General features: G+C 33.1%; 3 protein-coding genes across 3 annotated transcripts in view; 1 reads left to right on the forward strand and 2 right to left on the reverse strand.

Moving 5' to 3' along the window:
• Nucleotides 1-471: 471 nt before the first annotated feature.
• On the reverse strand, nucleotides 472-15,504 carry LOC140041184 (3'-5' exoribonuclease HELZ2-like). Its single transcript, XM_072087607.1, has 22 exons — nucleotides 14,967-15,504; nucleotides 14,077-14,454; nucleotides 13,363-13,448; nucleotides 12,830-13,263; nucleotides 12,427-12,613; nucleotides 11,952-12,086; nucleotides 11,208-11,710; nucleotides 10,079-10,729; nucleotides 9,593-9,986; nucleotides 8,956-9,336; nucleotides 8,790-8,865; nucleotides 4,916-8,702; nucleotides 3,827-3,873; nucleotides 3,565-3,714; nucleotides 3,286-3,423; nucleotides 2,747-3,039; nucleotides 2,382-2,578; nucleotides 2,150-2,252; nucleotides 1,759-1,989; nucleotides 1,407-1,560; nucleotides 957-1,124; nucleotides 472-726 (listed from the first exon to the last, which is right to left on the reverse strand). Exons 1-22 carry the CDS (start codon nucleotides 15,502-15,504, stop codon nucleotides 623-625), a joined length of 9,135 nt encoding a protein of 3,044 aa, XP_071943708.1. The 3' UTR covers nucleotides 472-622.
• A 2,720-nt stretch (nucleotides 15,505-18,224) lies between these two features.
• The window catches only part of LOC140040017 (ubiquitin-like modifier-activating enzyme 5), a 62,932-nt gene continuing 60,998 nt past the window's right edge, over nucleotides 18,225-20,158 (forward strand). Inside the window, exon 1 of the mRNA XM_072085639.1 lies at nucleotides 18,225-18,343. The gene's annotated coding sequence lies outside the window, so the exon portion shown is untranslated. The remainder of the gene's footprint in view (nucleotides 18,344-20,158) is intronic.
• Nucleotides 18,311-20,158, reverse strand: part of LOC140040016 (3'-5' exoribonuclease HELZ2-like) — a 29,252-nt gene continuing 27,404 nt past the window's right edge. Inside the window, exons 32-33 of the mRNA XM_072085636.1 lie at nucleotides 19,848-20,015; nucleotides 18,311-19,662 (exon numbers count right to left, since the gene is read on the reverse strand). Of these exons, the coding sequence (XP_071941737.1) occupies nucleotides 19,559-19,662; nucleotides 19,848-20,015 (272 nt within the window). The 3' untranslated portion in view covers nucleotides 18,311-19,558. The remainder of the gene's footprint in view (nucleotides 19,663-19,847; nucleotides 20,016-20,158) is intronic.

The following is a 20,158-nucleotide window of genomic DNA, read 5'->3' on the forward strand; positions in this document are numbered from 1 at the left end:
AAATCACAAACATGCAAACAAAATAGTGGACCAAGGAAAAAGAAAACACCTTTAAAATTTACATTAAAAATTGAATGTGCATCTGTATAATATACGTGTAATAATTAATGCATTGTAAAATCTTTGGATATTTTAGTTAAAATCTAAATGATGATAACAAAATAATAAATTTTTTATCTAAAGTAGTTTTATTAAGATTTTAACCTGCTTGTTAGTGGCAATGATTTACTGTTTAATAAATAAAATAAAAAATAAAAAAATAAAATTTAAATTAAAATGTAGTTTATTATTACAATTTACATTTATGAAGATCCAAAAGTTTATAAAGATTTTACAAAGCCAAAATTTACATTTAAGATATTAAAATGACGACTGTAACAATATTTATGACTTTTAACAACAACTACATATATCTATATAATGTTAATCTTTGTTATTAAAAATACTTGACTACAAAAATAATCACTGCAGAACTACAGAATTATTAGCTCTTTTTTCTTTTTGACTTAAAGTCAGGTTTGCAATACACCATGTGTTTCCAAAGTATGGTTGAGAATGTCTTGATGTTTCTTCTTTACTTGTCAGATGTTTCTTGATGTTGATAGCCTTGCTACATTCAAACTTACGGTTTGAAATCTGATGCATGATCAACAAGGCATTTATTTTGCCTGTACATTTGTAGTAATTCCTTCCACTTGGGGTGAGTTTGAAGCAAGTACTGGTTCCCTGTAAAGAAAACAAAATGTCGTGAGGTAAACCACCAGTGTACTTTTTGTCAATAATTCTTATTTCTAATTCTCTCTTTAATCTTTTTAAAAACTGCCAAAACATAATGTTAGTATTTGTCCCTTCTTCAGCCTATGGTAGTTATGTCTTCCTATACAAGAATTACTTTTGTAAATGAAAAAGGAGCCCAAAACCAAAATTGGAGAGCTAACTTCTTTCATAGTACTTACCTATAAGAATGAATCCTTTCTTGGCCCTGGTCAGTGCCACATTCATTTGGTTTTCATCAGCTATAAAACCTAAATTCATCTTCATCCATCGAATACTTGGTCTCTTTTCAATCTCAACTCTTGGTAATGAACGTACAGTTGACATGATTACGTAATCACATTCACTTCCTAGTGGATGGAAAATAAATTTGTTTAATGCCAAAAAAAAAAAATTCATAGTATCACAAATTGCGATTTGTAGTTTTGTTTTGAAAAACTAAACACATTATGTGAATAAATATCAAACTATCTAAATAAATCTTTTTCGTAATTTGTTTCATCAGATTTTTGATTCCCATATTAGAAAAGTACACATGAAAGTAATCTGGCCACAGAAGTAAATATGTCTGTTACTAATTCTGTCTGTTCATGTCTAACAAGTTCATGTACATATATCAGAAATGAATTGACCTTGACTGAGTACCACAGTTGATACTTGAACCTCCTCTATTCCACACACTTTCAGATCATCTCTGATTCGTTGACATTGCAAGCGATACTGCGATAGTATCAAAATATCTTTAGGTTTCACTCCCTTGTCCAGCAGTTTACAAGCAATTCTCACCTACATAACATTTTAATTGACAACATTTAGTATTAAAAGTACAATTTGTATCATAACAGTAATAGTTGTACAAAGATTTAGGCCTAAAACTAAATGGTCACTGATCACAAAGCCCATATGTAACAATTAATGCAAACTTTTATAAACACCACACCCATCAACCACCTCCTCCTGTATACATCAAAGTAGATTACTAACCACATGATACACTTCTTGTGGGTTGCTTTTACTTTGTTCACCTCCCTCTGAGCTGTTAACAGTCAATGTCTCCTCTTTTCCATACACATGGCAGAACACGGTTGGACAACTGGAACCAGCTGGCCAAAAATTTGTTTCCCAGTTTTTAATTTTGCGATTTTTAACAGAATCGTCTGTCACCAATTTTTTCTCATAGAAAGCGTTTGATGGAAACTCACAGATCTTTTGGTGCTAAAAGAAATGAAAAAATTAAATGTGAGTAAACACTATATAAAACAGACTGGCAGCTCTTGCAATATAGGTGCCTCACTAGTAATAAAAATACTTTTACTTTCAGTTTTTTATTTATATATTTTTTATGTAAATATAAATTAAAATAGTAGAGATATACCATTCTGTACTGTATAGTTAACATCATTGTCTTTGCCTCATAACGCTCTAGTAGAGATATACCCATACCTAAATCCTCTGCATGCTTCTCTTTAATGATTGGTCTGAAAATTAACACAATTATATTATGTAAATAAAATCCAATACTTAAGACATGAAATTTGGCGGAGGGGGTTGGGGGAAGGTTTATAGACAAAGCGATTCCAGTTTCAGTCATTCGCTTTCATTCTTACCTCAACTGTTTGTGATCTCCAATAAGTACAACTTGGTAAGGTGAACACATAACAAGAGGGATAAGAGACTCAGGTTCACTACACATCCCTGCTTCATCTATGATACACTGTATAATACTGCAGTATTCTGGGATGAATTTTGAACCAGCTGAAGTGCAAGTTGCTAAGATGATTTTATATTTCTTAAGTTCTTCTTCCTGTAATTATTAAGAAGATTCCAATGTTAAAGGTCATTTTTGTTTGTTTTACCAAAGAGAACGTGTAGCACAGTGAACGTTAGACTTCTGATTGCGAGATCAGGAGTTTTAGTGCTTGTAGCATCGCTTGTGCCCTTCTTAGCAAAGACGGTTTAAATTTAAATTTACCTTTGCTGAATTTATCAGTTGATGATATGATTTTCTTTTTTTTTTAGGAATGACATCACCTGGTATCAGTTGTCGAAAATCTCGATCAAACTTGCATATTTCGGCACTCTTAGAATTGTCACCGGTCCTGATGAGATAGTGTAATGCAATGTTGACATGGTCAGGGTCAGTAGAGGTCAGTATATCAGCTTTTTTCCCAACGTTTTTCTCCCATGGCAACGGAAAATCTTTCTTCTCAATAGTTTCACTGTAAACTCGAACAATAGATAATCCTGGAAACTTTTTTAAATAACCTAATAATAAAACAAACATTTACTCTGGTGAATTGTGAGCAGTAAGATTCATAACATACTCCATGAATGCACTGAATTTATATACATGACCAACAGCGTTCTAAGGACAAGGCAATAAGAAGAAAACTGCTTGCTTCTAACAGGCCACAAACAAAACTATACAGTGGTGGTCTTTGTCTCTATGTCTGATTTTCAAAGTATTATATAATCAAATTATTAATTACATCATCAGTTAAAAAAGATTACCTGCAACAACATCAACAGACTTGTTAGATGGGCCGCAGTAGAGCACCTGTGGCTGCCCTTTGCCAGTAGGTTGTATTTGTGTGTTCATCTCTGAAAAATAGTATGCAAGTTGCGCTCCTGTCACAGATTTTCCAGTTCCTTAAATAAAAATAAAATCTTTAAGCTCTTTTGAACACTCAAAAAGTTGACTTGATTAATTTAAAATGATTTCTGGTACAAAATGTTATGTTAATGTTGATAGGGTCAATGTGTGTAACAATGCAATGACATCCTACTTACCTGGCGGTCCCTGTATAAATGTAAATGGTTTTGCCAAAGCTGTCTTTATTGCCTTCTCTTGGACATCATTTGGTGGTGGCAAATCTACACCTTTTATCTTCCCAACTTTTATTCTTTTTGCAATTTCAACAAGTCTATTATAAATTGAACCTAAAAAGAATAAATATGTCTTGTTGAAGATTAATTCAATTATTTTAAATTAGGAAATAGAATTTTAGATATTAATACAACACCATTTTTAAACAATAACATTAATACTCACTATCTTCTTGTCCTCCCACCTTAAACTTTTTAAGAAGAACAATATCTCTGTTTAATGAAGATTTATTTTCACTTAGGCCTTTCACAGATCTTTCAAGACGTCTTTGAATAAATTAAACAATTGAAATACTGTAATTAATTGGTAAACATTCCTAAAAATGATTCACAAATAGACATTTTTCATCAAAACAGGTAAAAGGTATACACTACAGTTATCCATGCTACCACTACTACTAATAATAATAATAACAACAATAATAATAATAATCAAAAGTTTATAATGTGCTAATTTCCAAATAAATGATCGAAGGTGCATTGTATCCTGAACTTTGCTAACTACATGAGTTTTTAAATTAATTTTAAGTGAATCAAAAGTGGGATGAATGTTTGCAAAAAGGTGGGAGTTTGTTCCAAAGAGTGATGCAACAAAAAAAATGTGCGTTGAGGAACAAATAGCAATGATTTGTCAGAAGAGCAAAGGCGACGAGATGGAACATATCAAAGAATATATAAGATGGACGGACAAAAAATAGAGCTTTAAAAGTTCAAACAAGCATCATGAAGATAAACATTGTTTAATGAAGGTCAGTGATAATCTGGAGTGATATGATGACGGCATGGTGTAAAGTGAATATACTTTCGAAGCACATACTATTTATGAAGGCAGTAATTTATTGTTCAAACTAACTTTTCTGATTCTCCTTGTGGTATGAGCTCAAGAATACAAAGTGGTTTCTTCTTTAGCTTTGTGGAGATGACACTATGTGGCAGTGTGGGGCTCTTTCCAATGCCAGACTGGTTTAATCTTATTCCAATTTCCATCTGTACTTCTTTAACTTTGACATTTCTTATATAGCAATGGCCAACCCAAGTACACTTAACTTCAGAGCGATTCTGACTTAGATTTTTGTGTGGTATGTCAATACCAGAATAGCGAACACATAAATAATCTGATGGATTAAATCTGAAATTCAATTTTATGAAATATATTAACTTCATATAATCTCTTCAGGCATGTCAAGACATTTTAGTACTGCAAGTACAATATATATTATTTGGAACTTTTTGAATTGTAAAAAAATATAAATACCTTATACTTCGGTCCTCACAGAAATCAGTCGGTAGCTGAAACACACCATTGTAAATCTGTTTATCTGAAACAAATTTCCAATCGATTGATACATTTCGTATGATGAGGGTATCATCTTCAGATACAGCATTTGATGCAGATTCCATTGATAGCACTGCCAACCAACGTTCCTGATATGTAGGTATGTCCTTTGCATCTCTGGGTTTCTTATTTGCTAACTGAGAGAAACATGTAACAGGATCAGAACGATGATCTAGACATATGTCCAGTTCAGGTGTCAAGTTGAAGAGTTGGATTTTAGGTTCAGGAATTCCTCGCTCAAATCCTGCCATAAGCTTAACTTCAACCATGTGCCCTAGATTGTATTCTCTTTCAAACTCCACAAAATGGTATCTGTTTCCATGCTGATCTAGTATTTCAGATGTCAATTTTTTTTTCAACAGTTTTCCATTCTCACTTTTACCCATAGTTCTTTGGTTTTTTTCTTTAGTTTTAATTTCTTGGGAAGCAACATACATGGCAGCATGAATTTGATGGATATCGTCATCTTCAATTCCAGAAAGAATTTCTTGCCAATGAGTACTGTTAAAAGTAACAACAAAACGGTTTGCATCTAGTTCTCCTGCAGAGCTGTCCATCTTTGGTAGAACCTCAGTAGGTTTTGCTTTTGCATCATATATTCTTTGCTTCCACGTTACAATGATAGTATCATCATTAGCTCCTGGTATTTTTGATGGCTTTAATTTGTTTAAGCCCACAGCATTGTCTGTAATTTGCATAAATCTAGGGAAGACAAAGCTAATGTTTTTATCAGATGCTTGCTCCACAGTAGATAAACATGAAATTGATACCTCTTTCAACTGTAAAGCCTTCGTCAACAACTTTGTCCTTTTTTCAAAAGCTTTAGCATTTGAAGACTGAATTGAACAATTATAGCAGATGGAACTAATTTCTTCTTCAGTGTAAGGTATGTCTTGTTGGTTGATAGCTGCATCTATAAGGCGGTGTACAACTATGTCAATGTAACGTCTTATGGGAGATGTAAAGTGAGTGTAGAAGTCAATCTCAAGGGAATGATGTGCCAGATCTCGACCATCGGAAATGCTTTGACCAGAACATTTGTAATCTGACTTCTCTTGTATCATGTAGTAGTGTGCCATCATCACTGAGAGCTTTGGGTGTTTAGTATCAGTACAAACAATCTGGATAATCTTCATCATTTCAGCAAGACTGGCATCTGAACCTTGCTTGATTTTATTTACAATTTCAACCAATTGGTTCCATTCACGTGTCTGCATTGTAATTGTGTTACTTTGTTCACCGCATTTACATACATTATCACAATTGCACTGTGAAGAATCAACATAGTCTTTAAACTTCCCTGCCATTTCTTTACTATTTCTAATATCAGGTAAGTGTTTGACTTGAAATTCCTGGAGCTTTTCAGGATCAGGTGAAAGTTGCCTCCTGAGTGGCACACATTGAGGAAATCTTTCCATCAAATACTCTGCAACAGCTTTGTTTGCAAGAATCATGAATTCTTCAATCAGTGTCAGTGAATGTGCAAGAGGATATGACGCCTCTTCTTCATTTTCATCCTCATTGTATGAAAATCTACCTTCTTTAAGGCGAGCTGCACGAGTCTTCTGAGCTAATTCATTCAGTTTATTAATTGCAGTTACAATAGATGGTTTTACATCATTATTTCCATTATGAATGATGTCTTCTACTTCTTTGTACGTGAATTTTTGTCTGGAATGAATGACCGATTTCACTATTTTTGTGTCAGAATGTAGACCGTCGTTTCTTATGTCCATAAATATAGACATTGTTAATCTATCCTTTCCTGGAATTAAACTGCAGAAGTCATTACTAAGTCGTGATGGCAGCATGTTGATGGGAGCTGAAAGTGTTGGATAATATGTAGTGGCTCTCTTCTGTACCTCTTCATCAAGCATTGTTTTGTTTCCTACAAAATAGCTGACATCAGCGATATGAACGCCTACTTCATAATGATTATCAGCAAGTCTATGTATGCTAAGTGCATCATCAATATCTTGACAACCCTTGGGGTCAATACTGAATGTTTCAGCTTTTCTGAAATCAGTTCTCTCTTTTATTTCATCTTCTGGAATTGTCCAATTTTCAGAAAACTTCCTGTCAAGTTCTTCACGAACTTTTTTCTTCCAAGTATCTCCAACATCATGTATAAGCTTTAGAATTTTAATCCCCTCTGCTTTGTTAGTGGCTGGTGGCAGCTCTTCTGTAACAAATCCCATTGGATACGTCATTTTATCGGGCCATTTCCAATAGCGTACTACAAACAGTTTATGAAGACGGTCCTTGTTGGTTACCACAACGTTGCGTTCTAAGTAAAATGGCTTATCACTGTTGACCTGTTTACTTAAGATGTATATGTCTACAGTAACATCCTCACTCGGTGATTTGTTTTTGTCCTTTGTCTGTATGCAAAGTTTTGGAAAGTCTTTGTTTACAGGTACCATAAGGCTGTTACTATGCTGATCTAGCATGCATACCAGTTTACGCAAATATGGGTTTGATGCTCTTTTCAAGACATGGACAACCCTACCATACATTTTGTCAGGCTTGTTTTCTGGTTTATCACTTAATTCATCAATTTCAACTTCTTCTAGAATTTCTTTATTCTCTTGCATTTCTATAATTACGTCATCATTGTTTAAAGCACGCCCTCTGTTATGCTTACTGATGATTGAAATATTCATTGGAATATCTTCCTCTAAAGTGGTAGCATATGTCTTTCCTTGAACATTAAGATGGAATTTGCATCTCTTGTATTTTTCTGGTTCTGATTCAAGCAGTGGTTCATATTTCTTGTCTTGATCTAATTCTTCGCTACTTATGTCGGTGTCTTCTGGATCATACTCTTCAAAGAATTCAGAACCTTGAAGATTTGAATGGTCTTTTTCTGGAACAAATAACTTCTTAGCAATTTCTTCTAGCTCTTTTTTTTCATAAAGAGTGGTTCTTTGTTTTGTTAACTCAATATTTGCTTGTACATGATTTATGTCCTCACTTTCTTTGTCCAATTTCTGATTCGAGGGTTCATGACTTTTGGATTCTTTCAAATTTGATAATGTTCTTTTTTTATTTCCAGAAAACAAGTCATCTGTTTCCATTACTTGCTTAACTTGTCTCCTAGGCTCTTTCAGAATTGAATCCTCAATTTTTTTCATATCAATTTCTTCTTCATCTTCTGACTGCCAGTGTTCATTTTCGTCACCTTCTGGAACCTCCAAAAATAAGTTAAAATCACCAATGACAAAGTTTTCAACTTCATCTACACCTACTGTGGATAAAAGCGGAAAATCCTCACTAGTCTGTCTTGTTGTTTTAACCTCTGCAGACTTCTTTCTCTTTGAAGCATCAACAGCTTTTTTTCTGACAGATGGGTTAAAGGGAGTAGCAAAGGGATTAAGTCCAATATTCATAGTCTTGGTGTTTCTACGTATTTGCTGAAGGTTTAAATTGCTTGGATGCAAACTTCTGTGTTGTTCACATTTGTGGAGGAACTTTTCCCACACTTTTGAACAATCACCAATAGAACACATGGTTATAGGATCCCCAACAACCACCAGGAGCGATTTTGCTCTTGTAAACGCAGTGTTTAACAGCTTTTCATCAGAAAGAAATCCATAGTAAAATTCTGCACTTTCAACCGGATTACTATATTTGGCTGTGACATGTGTCCTTTCAAGTGTTGCTCTTGTTCGCACAACACTGATGAACAAGGCCCGAAATTCTTTACCTTTACAAAATAAATAATATATAATATTGTAATAGAATAAAAGGAAATTTAACAGAATCATGTAGCATATGGTCTAGAATAGAATACCTTGTACATTTCTCACGCCTTCAACGTTCACATCGTGCAACTTGCGTTTTCTGAGTTCTTGCCGAATTTCACGCACCTGAAATTATGTTAAATTTTATGTTAAATTATGTTTATCTGCATACATTCACCCCTGGTGATCAATTAAAACCAAGTGGGATAGACGTACCTGTGATTTGTATGGTGTAACAACACCAATATCTTTCTTGTCTCCCCATTCTGGTGGCCAGTTGTGATAAAGATCTGCCACTCGTATTCCAATCTCTACTACTTCATCTCTATTACAATATGATGTTTCTATGAAATGATCTTGGCCCCTGACTGCATAAAACGATAACGGGTACATTGTTGGGTGTGATTGATGTTTATTCATTGAAAGTAGTTTGGTTTTGTAGAACGTTGTCGATACAAATGACAAAATTTCTTCACAAGTTCGGTAGTTTATATGCAGAAATATTGTGTTTTTGTCACCCGTGATATTGTAATGATCATGTAGGCGTTTAAGAATAGATTTATCAAATCCACCGATGCGTGCCTCTTCGGAATAAACCTACAGAAATAATATTGTATTTTATACATATAAATTGGGAGACTTATGTAATAATAAATGTTGTATTACTGTTATTGGAAACATTTTGGGATGCTTTGGTTCTATCCCTCTATTTCAGGGCTCCTTGTTTAAGGTGACAACTTATTGTAATGATTTAATATGCATAGGCCTAACTCCTAAGCCCTCATGACACAAAAGTGTTTTGTGTAAACACACCATTGTGAAACTTCTTTTTTTTAATTTATTTATAAATTACCTTTGGGCTCATTTGAATATGATCACCAGCAATTGCTACACATGTCTTCCTCTCTGCCATTGCTAACGGCATGATAGCTTGAGTCTCTAATGCTTGACCCGCCTCATCAATTAGTATCTGTGTGAAATGGCCTTTCAAGTTCAGTCGTACTAAAGTCAAAGCCATATTAAGGGTACAGATGACAACTCGAGATCTCTTCACATCATTTCTAGTTGGTAGATTGATTGTGTTTGTGGTTTTGTCAATCAGACAATACTTCTTAACATCTGGATGTATGGTTTTAATGCGTCGTTCAGTTTGATACAAACGAAGTAGTGTTGGTTTGAGACCTCTACGTTTTGGGTAAGTTTTGATATAGTCATCTAAATGTTCAGTAATGTACAGATCTGCCCCACTAAGAAATAGAATAAAGACATTAAATAAAATGTCATACCATACCCACCTCTATCATTTTAGCTGTTATATATATTAATTTTTATTACAAACCTATTGGACATGGTGCAAATCAAAACCTTGGTACCGTGTTTCAGGAGGATCTTCTTTACAGACTCTGCCATGGTTCTTGTTTTTCCTGTACCAAACGGACCATATATCACCAATGGTGGCTTGCTAATTGCTGTAGTTCCTGCCATACGCATATACTCTATTGCTTGTTCTTGTTTCTCGTTGAGGACGTCAGTAGACAAACCAGGTGGAATAGCCAGTGTATATCCTTGTAATGGTAATACAGATTCCATGTTTTCCAAGCTATCAATTGCATAGTGCATCTCACAGAAAAGTAAGCGGTCAACCTGGAACTGAACTTCGACATGTATTTTAGTTTTTGCTTCAAGTTTGAGATTTTCTACAAATTTTGCATTCAGCTTAACGTAGATATAATCTTTTGTATGACCATCGATTCCTTCATCAGATATGATTTTAAGTTCATAAGCTTCATTTGATTCTGAATCAAATTTGCACAATACACTTTGTACAGACTCCATGATTAGCAGACTTGATTCAACGTCACAATTTAGAGTTTCTGTTAATTCTATTTTCCCATAGAGTTCACCATTTTGAGCAATAAACAGTTCAGTACCAGTATAAGATTCAACCGTGACATTATTTTCAATTTCCATCTCTGTTTTTGTCTTGAACCTTCAATTAAGAAAACATGTTTTTTAGTATTCAAAATTGTATTCACTTACTAACTAGTTTACAGTATATTACATAAATTTCAAATTTTTTTTGCATATTTTGTCCTTCTGTAGTATTATTGTAATCGCTACGCTATTGCTTCGCATTGCTGACGCAATCGAGAGAGCTCCTTGAATAAAGAAAAATTGCGGTGGTTGGCGAATCACACAATCAACTTTTTCAGAATATCTAAGTTGTTTGCATGGACAATCTAGAAGCATTTCTTTGTATATCGAGTATTGCTGACAGGCATCATGACTGTAAACAGTTTAGTGATTATATTAATATGAGTAGCAGATAAGTATCTCTTGTCTGACCCTAATTTTCTCTTATTATTTCTGTCTTCATTAGTGTCCCTGATCTAAAAATCTAAAAATCGTCTTGACAATAGTCAGCTACATACAGTCTGAACAGTTTGAACGAAATTGGGTGACTATACCTGTTAATCATTTTCATTCTATCTCTTTCCTCCAAATTCACCATCTGGTGCATTCTATGTTTGTAATTCTCCTGAGTTAGCTCACTTTCATTCAAGTAATCAATATTTAGATTGGCACCAGGTGGCTTGTATTTCTTTAAGAGATCCTTGTCACATGGACTAGGTTGAGTTGATGTGACTATCTCTGTATTACTTGTGTCCCAAATAATGATGGACTGACGTTCACTCAACTGCTTCATGTATTCTTCTTTTGCACCGACATGAACATTAAGTTTTCGAACCATAACTGGCTTCTTCCCAAAATCAAAGACAACCCATTGATGGAAGCTTCCAAGCTTGTTGCTGGCGAAATGTACATCTATGCTGTATGTACTGAATGTACCTTCCTTTATAATCATATTTCCAGGGCAAACCTGGGGTTTATCTTCATGTTTTGGTTGTGACAAAAAAAAGTGAAAGCGATGTTCATCGTATAGTAAGCTAACACGTTTTAGTCTTTCTACCTAAAGATTTAGTAATAAGACATATGTTTTTAGCCATATTATATTTCATTTAATATTTCTTTTTTTTTCATTTTTTAAGTTTCGAAATATTAAGACCAAAGCCAACGAAAGTAAGCATTTTAAATTGAATAACATTGATATTGTTTGAGCCCTTGAAAACACTATTAAGCAATTCCCTTTAAAATTTGAAATCGAGCACACTGCTACTGTGTAATCTTGAAATTAAGAAACCTTCACTTACACCTCCAATACACTCCACTTGAAACCTCCCGCAGTCTTTAAATACGTTGTCAGACTTTCTTTCAAGCTCATCAATAAAACAGTCATGTTCTGTATCACAGTAAATCCGAATATTTGGTAATTCCTTTTCAGTCATCTAAAAAAATTGAGTAGTGTAGGTTACACTCATTATATTAATTAATGAACCTGCTTAGAACAAAGACTATATATACTATATATGCAGATAGTGATCTTGTTAATAAAAGACCAAGTACTCAACATTTAATTTTTATTGTTTACATGTATAATTTTCTTCAATCAATTGGCAAGTCATATATTGACTAGTTTATTGGGTCTAGTATTATCATATAAGTAGTTTAGAGGCCGTGACTACTCAATATGGTAGTCAAATCTTGAATACTAGGTCCCCTTAATTATTGCTTACTTAATTTCAAGTACAGTATATTACTATAATAATATGTTTGTAATTTTCTTACCACTTTGACGCTGGAAGTTGCTGAGTTGTACTCAATCATGAGTTGATCCATGAATAAGAAGAGTTTACCCAGCTTGGCTTTTTCTCTTTTCATCAGTCGATATTCATGTCGTTCTTTCCATTCTTCCAATTCTTCTTGCGTATGTGCCTGCATGCACTGGTAGTTAGCTGAGTCTTCATTAGAGTGTCTGGTATTAGTGAAAAAAAATATGTTTTAGTGTTTAAAATAAATGTATTGAGGTGTTATTACAACAGTATAATAAATACAATTATAGTAAACAATATGCAAGACTCAAGAATAATCCAGCAGTTCTTTTCTTGGTTTCTGTACATTTAACTGTGAGAAAAAAAGGTTTCTACAATTGAAACTGAAGTGAAAGGAGCCAAATTGTAATATACTTTACCTATCGCACATAACGTATAGACCATTGACAATATCAAGAGGTGGACTTCGATGTTTCCAATTTCTGTCTGTGTCGGAGGTAATACACTGGTTGTGTTCCAAATTGCTGACATGGGAGACTAGTGATTCAAAATCCATCTCGCAATAAGAACAATGGTAATTTACAGGCACATGTTGAGGGCATGTTATTTGTTGATTAGTTTCCAGATTTGCTGGTACGCCTACTGCAACTGGTGCAGTAGAGGCAATAGACTGAGTAGATAGTTGAGCCTCACCGATAGGCAGAGGACTTAAAGAAGTCTGTTTGACTTCTTGCATCTCATCCTGTTCACAAAGTACACTCCTAAATGAAATTTCAAGTTGTCGACATTTGTGCAAGCAGGCGGGTTCTACTAACGTTCTATTTTTGTTTCCAGATTGTGGATCTTCATCGAGCTGTAATTATTACACGAAAAGTTGAAAATAAACATAACACAATGTTGTGGTTTTTTTTATACATTTTTCACAATTGGATACTTTCATTGTCATGTTTACCTTACTGTTTGAATTTTCTAAACCAGAAGCTGTAACAGTGTTTTCGGATGTATTTGCTGCAGTGGTATGTCTTTTGGTACTAGCACCTACATAAATAGAATACAATTTAATAGATGTAAACTTTAAGGGCTTTCTTTTTAACTCATTTTGATATTACCACCAATCATATTACGTTTTGTGATGTTTCCTAAGTATGTTGTGCATATAATAATCTAAATTTTCTACATTGAATATTTTAAAAAATCCAAAAGGAAGGTTTAATCTATCGTTTTGCATGAATAGGTCTTAAAAAAATTGCAAACAGAAAACTGCATTTCGTGGCAAATTAAGCACCCAAATCAGCTCATTGCTCTGTGCATGCATTGTCACAACAAATACATAACTATAATAATTATATAGCCATCAGATCACTGAATTACAAATAAAGGCGAACAGTTTGCGGATTAGTTTTTAGGAATTTTGTGTATGTACTGTTTTCTATATATGTTTGAAATGAATGAATGAATACATAGGCAATGAACGACGTATTTAAATGTTAGGATTGGTGTGATTTCACTTTTAATATTATGCTCTATGGTTTTAAGTTCTGTTTATCCATTTTTTTCTCCCTAGCCTAATAAGCAAAGTCATGATTTTGTTGCTATTCATGAACAGTAAAGTCACTCTAATGTCATTATCGTAATTAAGGTAGACTCACACAAATTAATTTCTCACCTTTTCTGCTTAGCTTATCAAGAGCCTCTTTGTATACTCCTTTATCAAACTGTGTCTCCCAAGTCTGCTCAAAGTCCAGTTGGTGTTTCTCTGTAAAAAGTATTCCTGCTATATCTGTTAAAAGTTGCCCACTTTGATGCAGTTTCCAGAGATTTGTAAGGCCATTGGGATCAACTAAAGAGACATGAAATACTATGGATCCTTTTGATAAGTGAAAAGCTTCACAACGGCGGAATAAAAAGTAACAAGTAATTTCTTTCAGTTTGCCATAACATAATGCTAAAACATCTTCAAGAATTATTCTGTTACTTTTTTTAGATGGTAGTTGATCTTCAGAATCTCCAATTTTTTGTTTAAAAAATATCTGTATTTCAGCACCTGCGGTAAAACATTTAGACATTAATCAATTTTAAACAAAAAATGTTGATTGAAGAAGTGAGTGTCAAGTGGCTTGACAACATCATAACAAAATATTAATCTTTATTTCAATAAATACACTGATTGTCTATGGTTGTATTGAGAATACAAACACAAAAATAATGAACACTGTACATTGTATTGTAAAAATATATCAACAAATTGTTTGAAGGTTTGCATGGCAAACAAACACTAGTAAAGTACACCATGTGGAAAATATATTTAGTAAAGCTAAGAATGCCCCAAAGTTTTGTTTGTTGCACTAAAACTGACTTAGTAATTCATAATTGTTCATCACCTGGCAGGCTATGAATCAAGCAAAACCAGGCTTGTTGGTTGACACTAAGATAACAAAATTACAGTTGGCCAAAATATTAGCCTCACTCTTTGTGTCATAACAATATAATACTGTAAATGCATCCATTTTCATGTTTTTAAATGATATAATTTATACAAAAATAGAAAATACGTACTAATGCCAAGTAAATGATTCTTTGCTGTTTCACTGAGAGATTTTGTAAACCTCCTTATTTTTCCTGGTTTATCTTCTAGAAATTTTGCTTTCTCCAGATGAAATATTAAATCCCAAATATTTTGGAAATCATTGCTTAACTTGTAGTAAGAAATAATACCACTTAAGCCATTTGTTCTGACATCTCGTAATGCCTTAAAGAGGCTTTTCCGATATTTTGATAGCTTTTTATTGGTCGTTTTTTGACCATTTGTAATACCTCCATCTGACATATACTCGGTTACAAGTTCTTCTGCGCTTTGCAAATATGAAATTTTAGCGATTTCTAATAAAAGATGAACATTATTATGGCTAATATAACCAGCTTTCTCTAGTAAATTTAATAATTGAATTCCAGAATTTGTAGCAGCGAGGTCTTCTGAAGATATGTGCTCAAATAAAAAGAATCGCAACCATTTAAATTTGTGAGGATCACTGTACATTTTACTGAAGTTAGATTTCAAGTCCATGAACTTCCTATTAGGATCATTGTTTGCCATTTCAAGAAATGTTGTCTGCAAAAGAAAAAAGTTTGTAAAGTTTAACTCAAATTGCATGTGTGCTTTATGCGCGCAAACCAAGCATCCATTGGCTGGGGCCGTCTAAAGGGGCCGAGGGGCGGAGCAAGCCCCATCACAGAGGCCTTGGGACAGTGGGTGCAAAGATAGGTCCTCGAAAATTGCACATATACTTTGAAATAGACAAAATTTGTGAGGTGAGAAAATTTTGAAAAATAAAGCTGCAAGGTCTCCGGAAATTACACTTATACCTTGAAAATGTATATATTGGGAAGGAAAATAGGCCTGATTTTAGATACACCAAAACCAACTAGGGTAGTAAACATTGCTGTCGGACTGCGGCTTTTAAGATTCCATCGAAAGCAGGACACTTGGAATACTGAATCTATGCTACCGTTTTCATACAGTAGCTAGAAAATATTGATTTAATACTATATCGATACATACAAGCATTGATCTACAATCAATTTTTGATTTCCTAAATTCTTTCTCCCTTTGTCTTTCCCATGTGCTCTCTTTCTTTTTTCTTCTTTATACCCAGCCTGGTACGAATTTGCTATTCCCCCTGCCTCCTCACCTATTACGCTACATGGGTAGAGCTTCCAGAAACTCCAGACGATATTAAACAATAATCTAAGGGTAGTTTTAGTTGCTTTTTAAGTTGAAAATCCTTGAAATCCTACCCACACTCAGTAGGGTATTGTTTTATTTTCATTAGGAAATATCATATTTTCCTCCCCGACAAATGTGGTCCGCTCTCTTTTTACTCAAAATGCCTTTACTCACCATTGCCTCATGGTGGATGGTTTGTTTAGGTAAAGCAAGAAATTGTTAAACAAATTAACTCCATGGCAGCCAAATGGATAGCGGCCGATATGCACTATGACCGTAGACAGTAATATCTCAAGATCTATAAGCATTGGTTGAGTAAAGTATACTGGTTACAGTGTACCAGTAGGTTGAGTTCCAATGAATCTATTACTATTATTGATACATACTTACAAATATTTCCTTTTGTATTTTTCTGTATGTTTTACAGAAACTGACAGATTTATGCAAAAGTATGATTTTGTTAGTTATTGCTTTTGATCAGAAGAGAGCAGTTATTGTTGGGTGAAATGTGTCTACTTTAACGACAACAACTATCATACAATTGTGATAAGCCTGCTTGAATTGAAGGTTCAAAGGTCTATCTCTTTGTCATAGACAAATAAAGGTGTAAAAACATTATTTATGTTTACGTCCTTCATGGTTTAGCTGCAAATCGACCACAACCAAGTTATTTTAAACTGTTTATATACTGTATTTTTTACAATGAGGTGGTACATCAAAATAAATAATGTACAAACTAGGGCCGACTGTTTTTTTTTAACCGTAACATAAATGTGTTGTGTGCACATAATAATAAACTACTATTTTCAAAATCCAGTTATCCGACCTAAGCTTCATTATAAATATCAGTGACAAAAAGCCTTTATTTCAGTTCATCATTACCGTAAAAGGTAGAACCAGACGAAAGCACAGTATAGGACATTTTGTTTTTTAATATCCGGCTCTGGCCTTTCCTAAATATAATACTATTATTTGTTTGCTTTACTGTTTTTTTGTGTGCATTGCTGCAGGGCTCTGGGGTGCAGGCCCTTGGGTTAAGCCAGTGAGTGCTCATATAGTCCTTTTCAGAGTTTTAGCCAAATTCAATCAAAAAAATAGTAGTAGCTTTTTTTGAAAGTTGATTAGATATGCGACTTCATGTTCACCAATATGGATGTCGTCGTAGGATATCCATACACCAAAGTATCTAAATTTATTGTGGTTGGTGATTACCCATTACCACGTGTTCAGCTACATTAATATTATTAGTGTTTTGTCCTTCACATTGTCCTATCTTAATGTGTCTCCTAGGTTTACAAACTAATATCCATGGAGAAAAGAATTACCTGCCGGTGCTGAATAAAATTATTACTAACGGCACTTTTTTTAAACTGGGCTAAAGTGAAGCCTACTGTAGACTGAGCATAGACCTTGTTATAGAGAATTATACCACTGAGTCTTATGTGAAGTGATGCTATAGTGAACAAGAACAAAGGTGTAGGCTATCATGAATATCAATAATGTTATCATTGTATTCAGTTGAAAGATGCTTATTTCAAGTAGAGAGCGCATCAACCGGAAGTTTACTTGGTGATTTTTATTGGTGATTTACAGTATTTATTTATTGGTGTTTACTTTTTTCATTATCTTTGATTGTGCCACCAAAATAAAACAAATGAAGGAAAAGAAAGCAAATCATGTAGGCCTACATATATTTACAAATGAAAGGAAATAACAAATTTACACTGTATATAATATAAAAATAAAATACATTAAAATTAAGAAATGTGTAAAATTAATGTTTTTTATTGTATATTGTCTGGTCTTCTCTCCATCATTTTGTTGATGGTTGTTACATTATATATATTTTTAAAATTTATATGTATCATCTGGACAGTTTGTCTGAAATAAAAATGCTTATACTTCTAGGCCTCTACAAAAAAGAAAAAATAAATAAATTAGAACATTATAGTCATTTTGATGTCTCCTAATCGTGTTGGGAGTGGTGCATTTTTCACTAAACAGCTTTTAACTATACTAATTTAGGTTTGGTTTTTAAACTTGTATTCAGGCATGTTTTCCACTGTTTGATCTGTATACCAGAACCAGATCCTTTGGAAGCGTGGCACCTTCACCAGGTGAGCATATTGGAAGCTGATTGGACAAAACAAGGTGTACTGAATGTAACAGATTCCAGCAAATCATCACATCACTGTACCATTTTAAATAGGTAAGAAACTTTTACACTTCTGTGTTTTTTATTTTGTATTGACACATTTAGAAAAAGGTAATTTGGAATGATTGAAAATATTTGTAGAGTGACTCCATATTTGGAAATTTCTTCAATAGCTAAATATTTATAATGTAGGCCTACTTTTTAGATAAGTGTAATTCATATACAATATCAATAAGTTATACCAATTTTAATTAAAACATATCCCCAGAAAACTTGTATCCACAGTATTCATAAATCTTGACTATGTAGCCGTATATATAATAATAATCTACTTGGAGTCTCCTTATAATATTTATCATGGTATAAAAAATGTAACATTTTACAAATATAAGATTAGAAATAAACTGTCTTTAATGATTTAATGCTGAGTTCTTTAGAATTGTTATTATCATAATTAAATACATTGCCATTGAAATCATCACCATTATCATATCACCATACATATAATATAAGCATCAACATTTTCAAAAATTACAATTTTATATTGATACATGATTTCAAAATTTTACAGTAAATCCTATTGACAATAAAAATAATAAAATGTCAAAAAATATACAAATTAGAAATATATTTTCTGTGTTTCATTAAGTAAGTATATTCAATAAAAGAAACAGTTTAAGTCTCAGTACTGTGGATGTGGAATAAAGAAAGAAACATGCAAACAAATATTTATTAGTATAAAATTGAATTGAAGTGTGGACCAATTTAGAAAAAGAAAATACTTTTAAAATGTACATGAGAAATTGAGTGTATGCCTACATCTGTAATTGTCTAATATAATAATTAAGGTATTGTGAAATCTAACATCTTTAGATATTTTAGTTGAAATCTAAAATGATACCAAACATTTAAAGATTAAAACATAATTTTGTAGTTTAAAAATATAGTTTACACATCATTATGATTTACAAATATGAAGATCCAAAAGTTTATAAAGATTTTACAAAGCCAAAATTTACATTTAAGATTTTAAAATGATGACTGTGTACAATATTTGTGACACTACTAACTACTAAATCTATATCTATATATAAAGTTTATCTTCGTTACTAAAAACACTAAGCTGCATCATTGAAAGAAAATGTAATAGCTCTTTTTTTGTCTTAGTAAAATTTGATACACCATGTGTTTCCAAAAGCAACTAAAGTATGGTTGAGAATGGCTTGATGTTTCTTCTTTACTTGTCAGATATCCTTGCTACATTCAAACTTAAGGTTTGAAATCTGATGCGTGATCAACAAGGCATTTATTTTGCCTGTACATTTGTAGTAATTCCTTCCACTTGGAGTGAGTTTCCAATAGGTACTGGTTACCTGTAAAGAAAAAAAAGGTTATTAAGTGCACTTTTTGTCAAAAATAAATTATTAGTATCGTCCCTCTTAATCTTTGTTGGCTTGATTGTAGTCATGTCGTGTGATAAAAGAATTACTTTTTTTAATGAAAATGGAGCCCAAACTTTGTCCTTGTCACTATTTCTTTATTATCTCATAGTACTTACCTATAAGAATGAGTCCTTTCTTGGCTCTGGTCAGTGCCACATTCATTTGGTTTTCATCAGCTATAAAACCTAAATTCATCTTCATCCATCTAATACTTGGTCTCTTTTCAATCTCAACTCTTGGTAATGAACGTACAGTTGACATGATTACGTAATCACATTCACTTCCTAGTGGATGGAAAATAAATTTGTTCAATGCCAACAAAAAAATTCATAGTATAACAAATTGCGATTTGCAGTTTTGTTTTTCTATTTATGTTCATGGAGAGAAACTAATCACATTATGTGAACAAATATCAAACTATCTAAAT

The sequence above is a fragment of the Antedon mediterranea genome, chromosome 2 (genome assembly GCF_964355755.1).
Source record: "Antedon mediterranea chromosome 2, ecAntMedi1.1, whole genome shotgun sequence".
Classification (NCBI taxonomy): Eukaryota; Metazoa; Echinodermata; class Crinoidea; order Comatulida; family Antedonidae; genus Antedon; species Antedon mediterranea.

Coding starts and splice junctions, on each gene's coding strand:
- LOC140041184 (XM_072087607.1), bottom strand. CDS start 15,504: ATGGCAAACAATGATCCTAATAGGAAGTTCATGGACTTGAAATCTAAC. Junction 11,711..11,951: donor AAGTGGAGTGTATTGGAGGT/GTAAGTGAAGGT, acceptor CTAAATCTTTAG/GTAGAAAGACTAAAACGTGT. Junction 8,866..8,955: donor TTACACCATACAAATCACAG/GTACGTCTATCC, acceptor ACATAATTTCAG/GTGCGTGAAATTCGGCAAGA.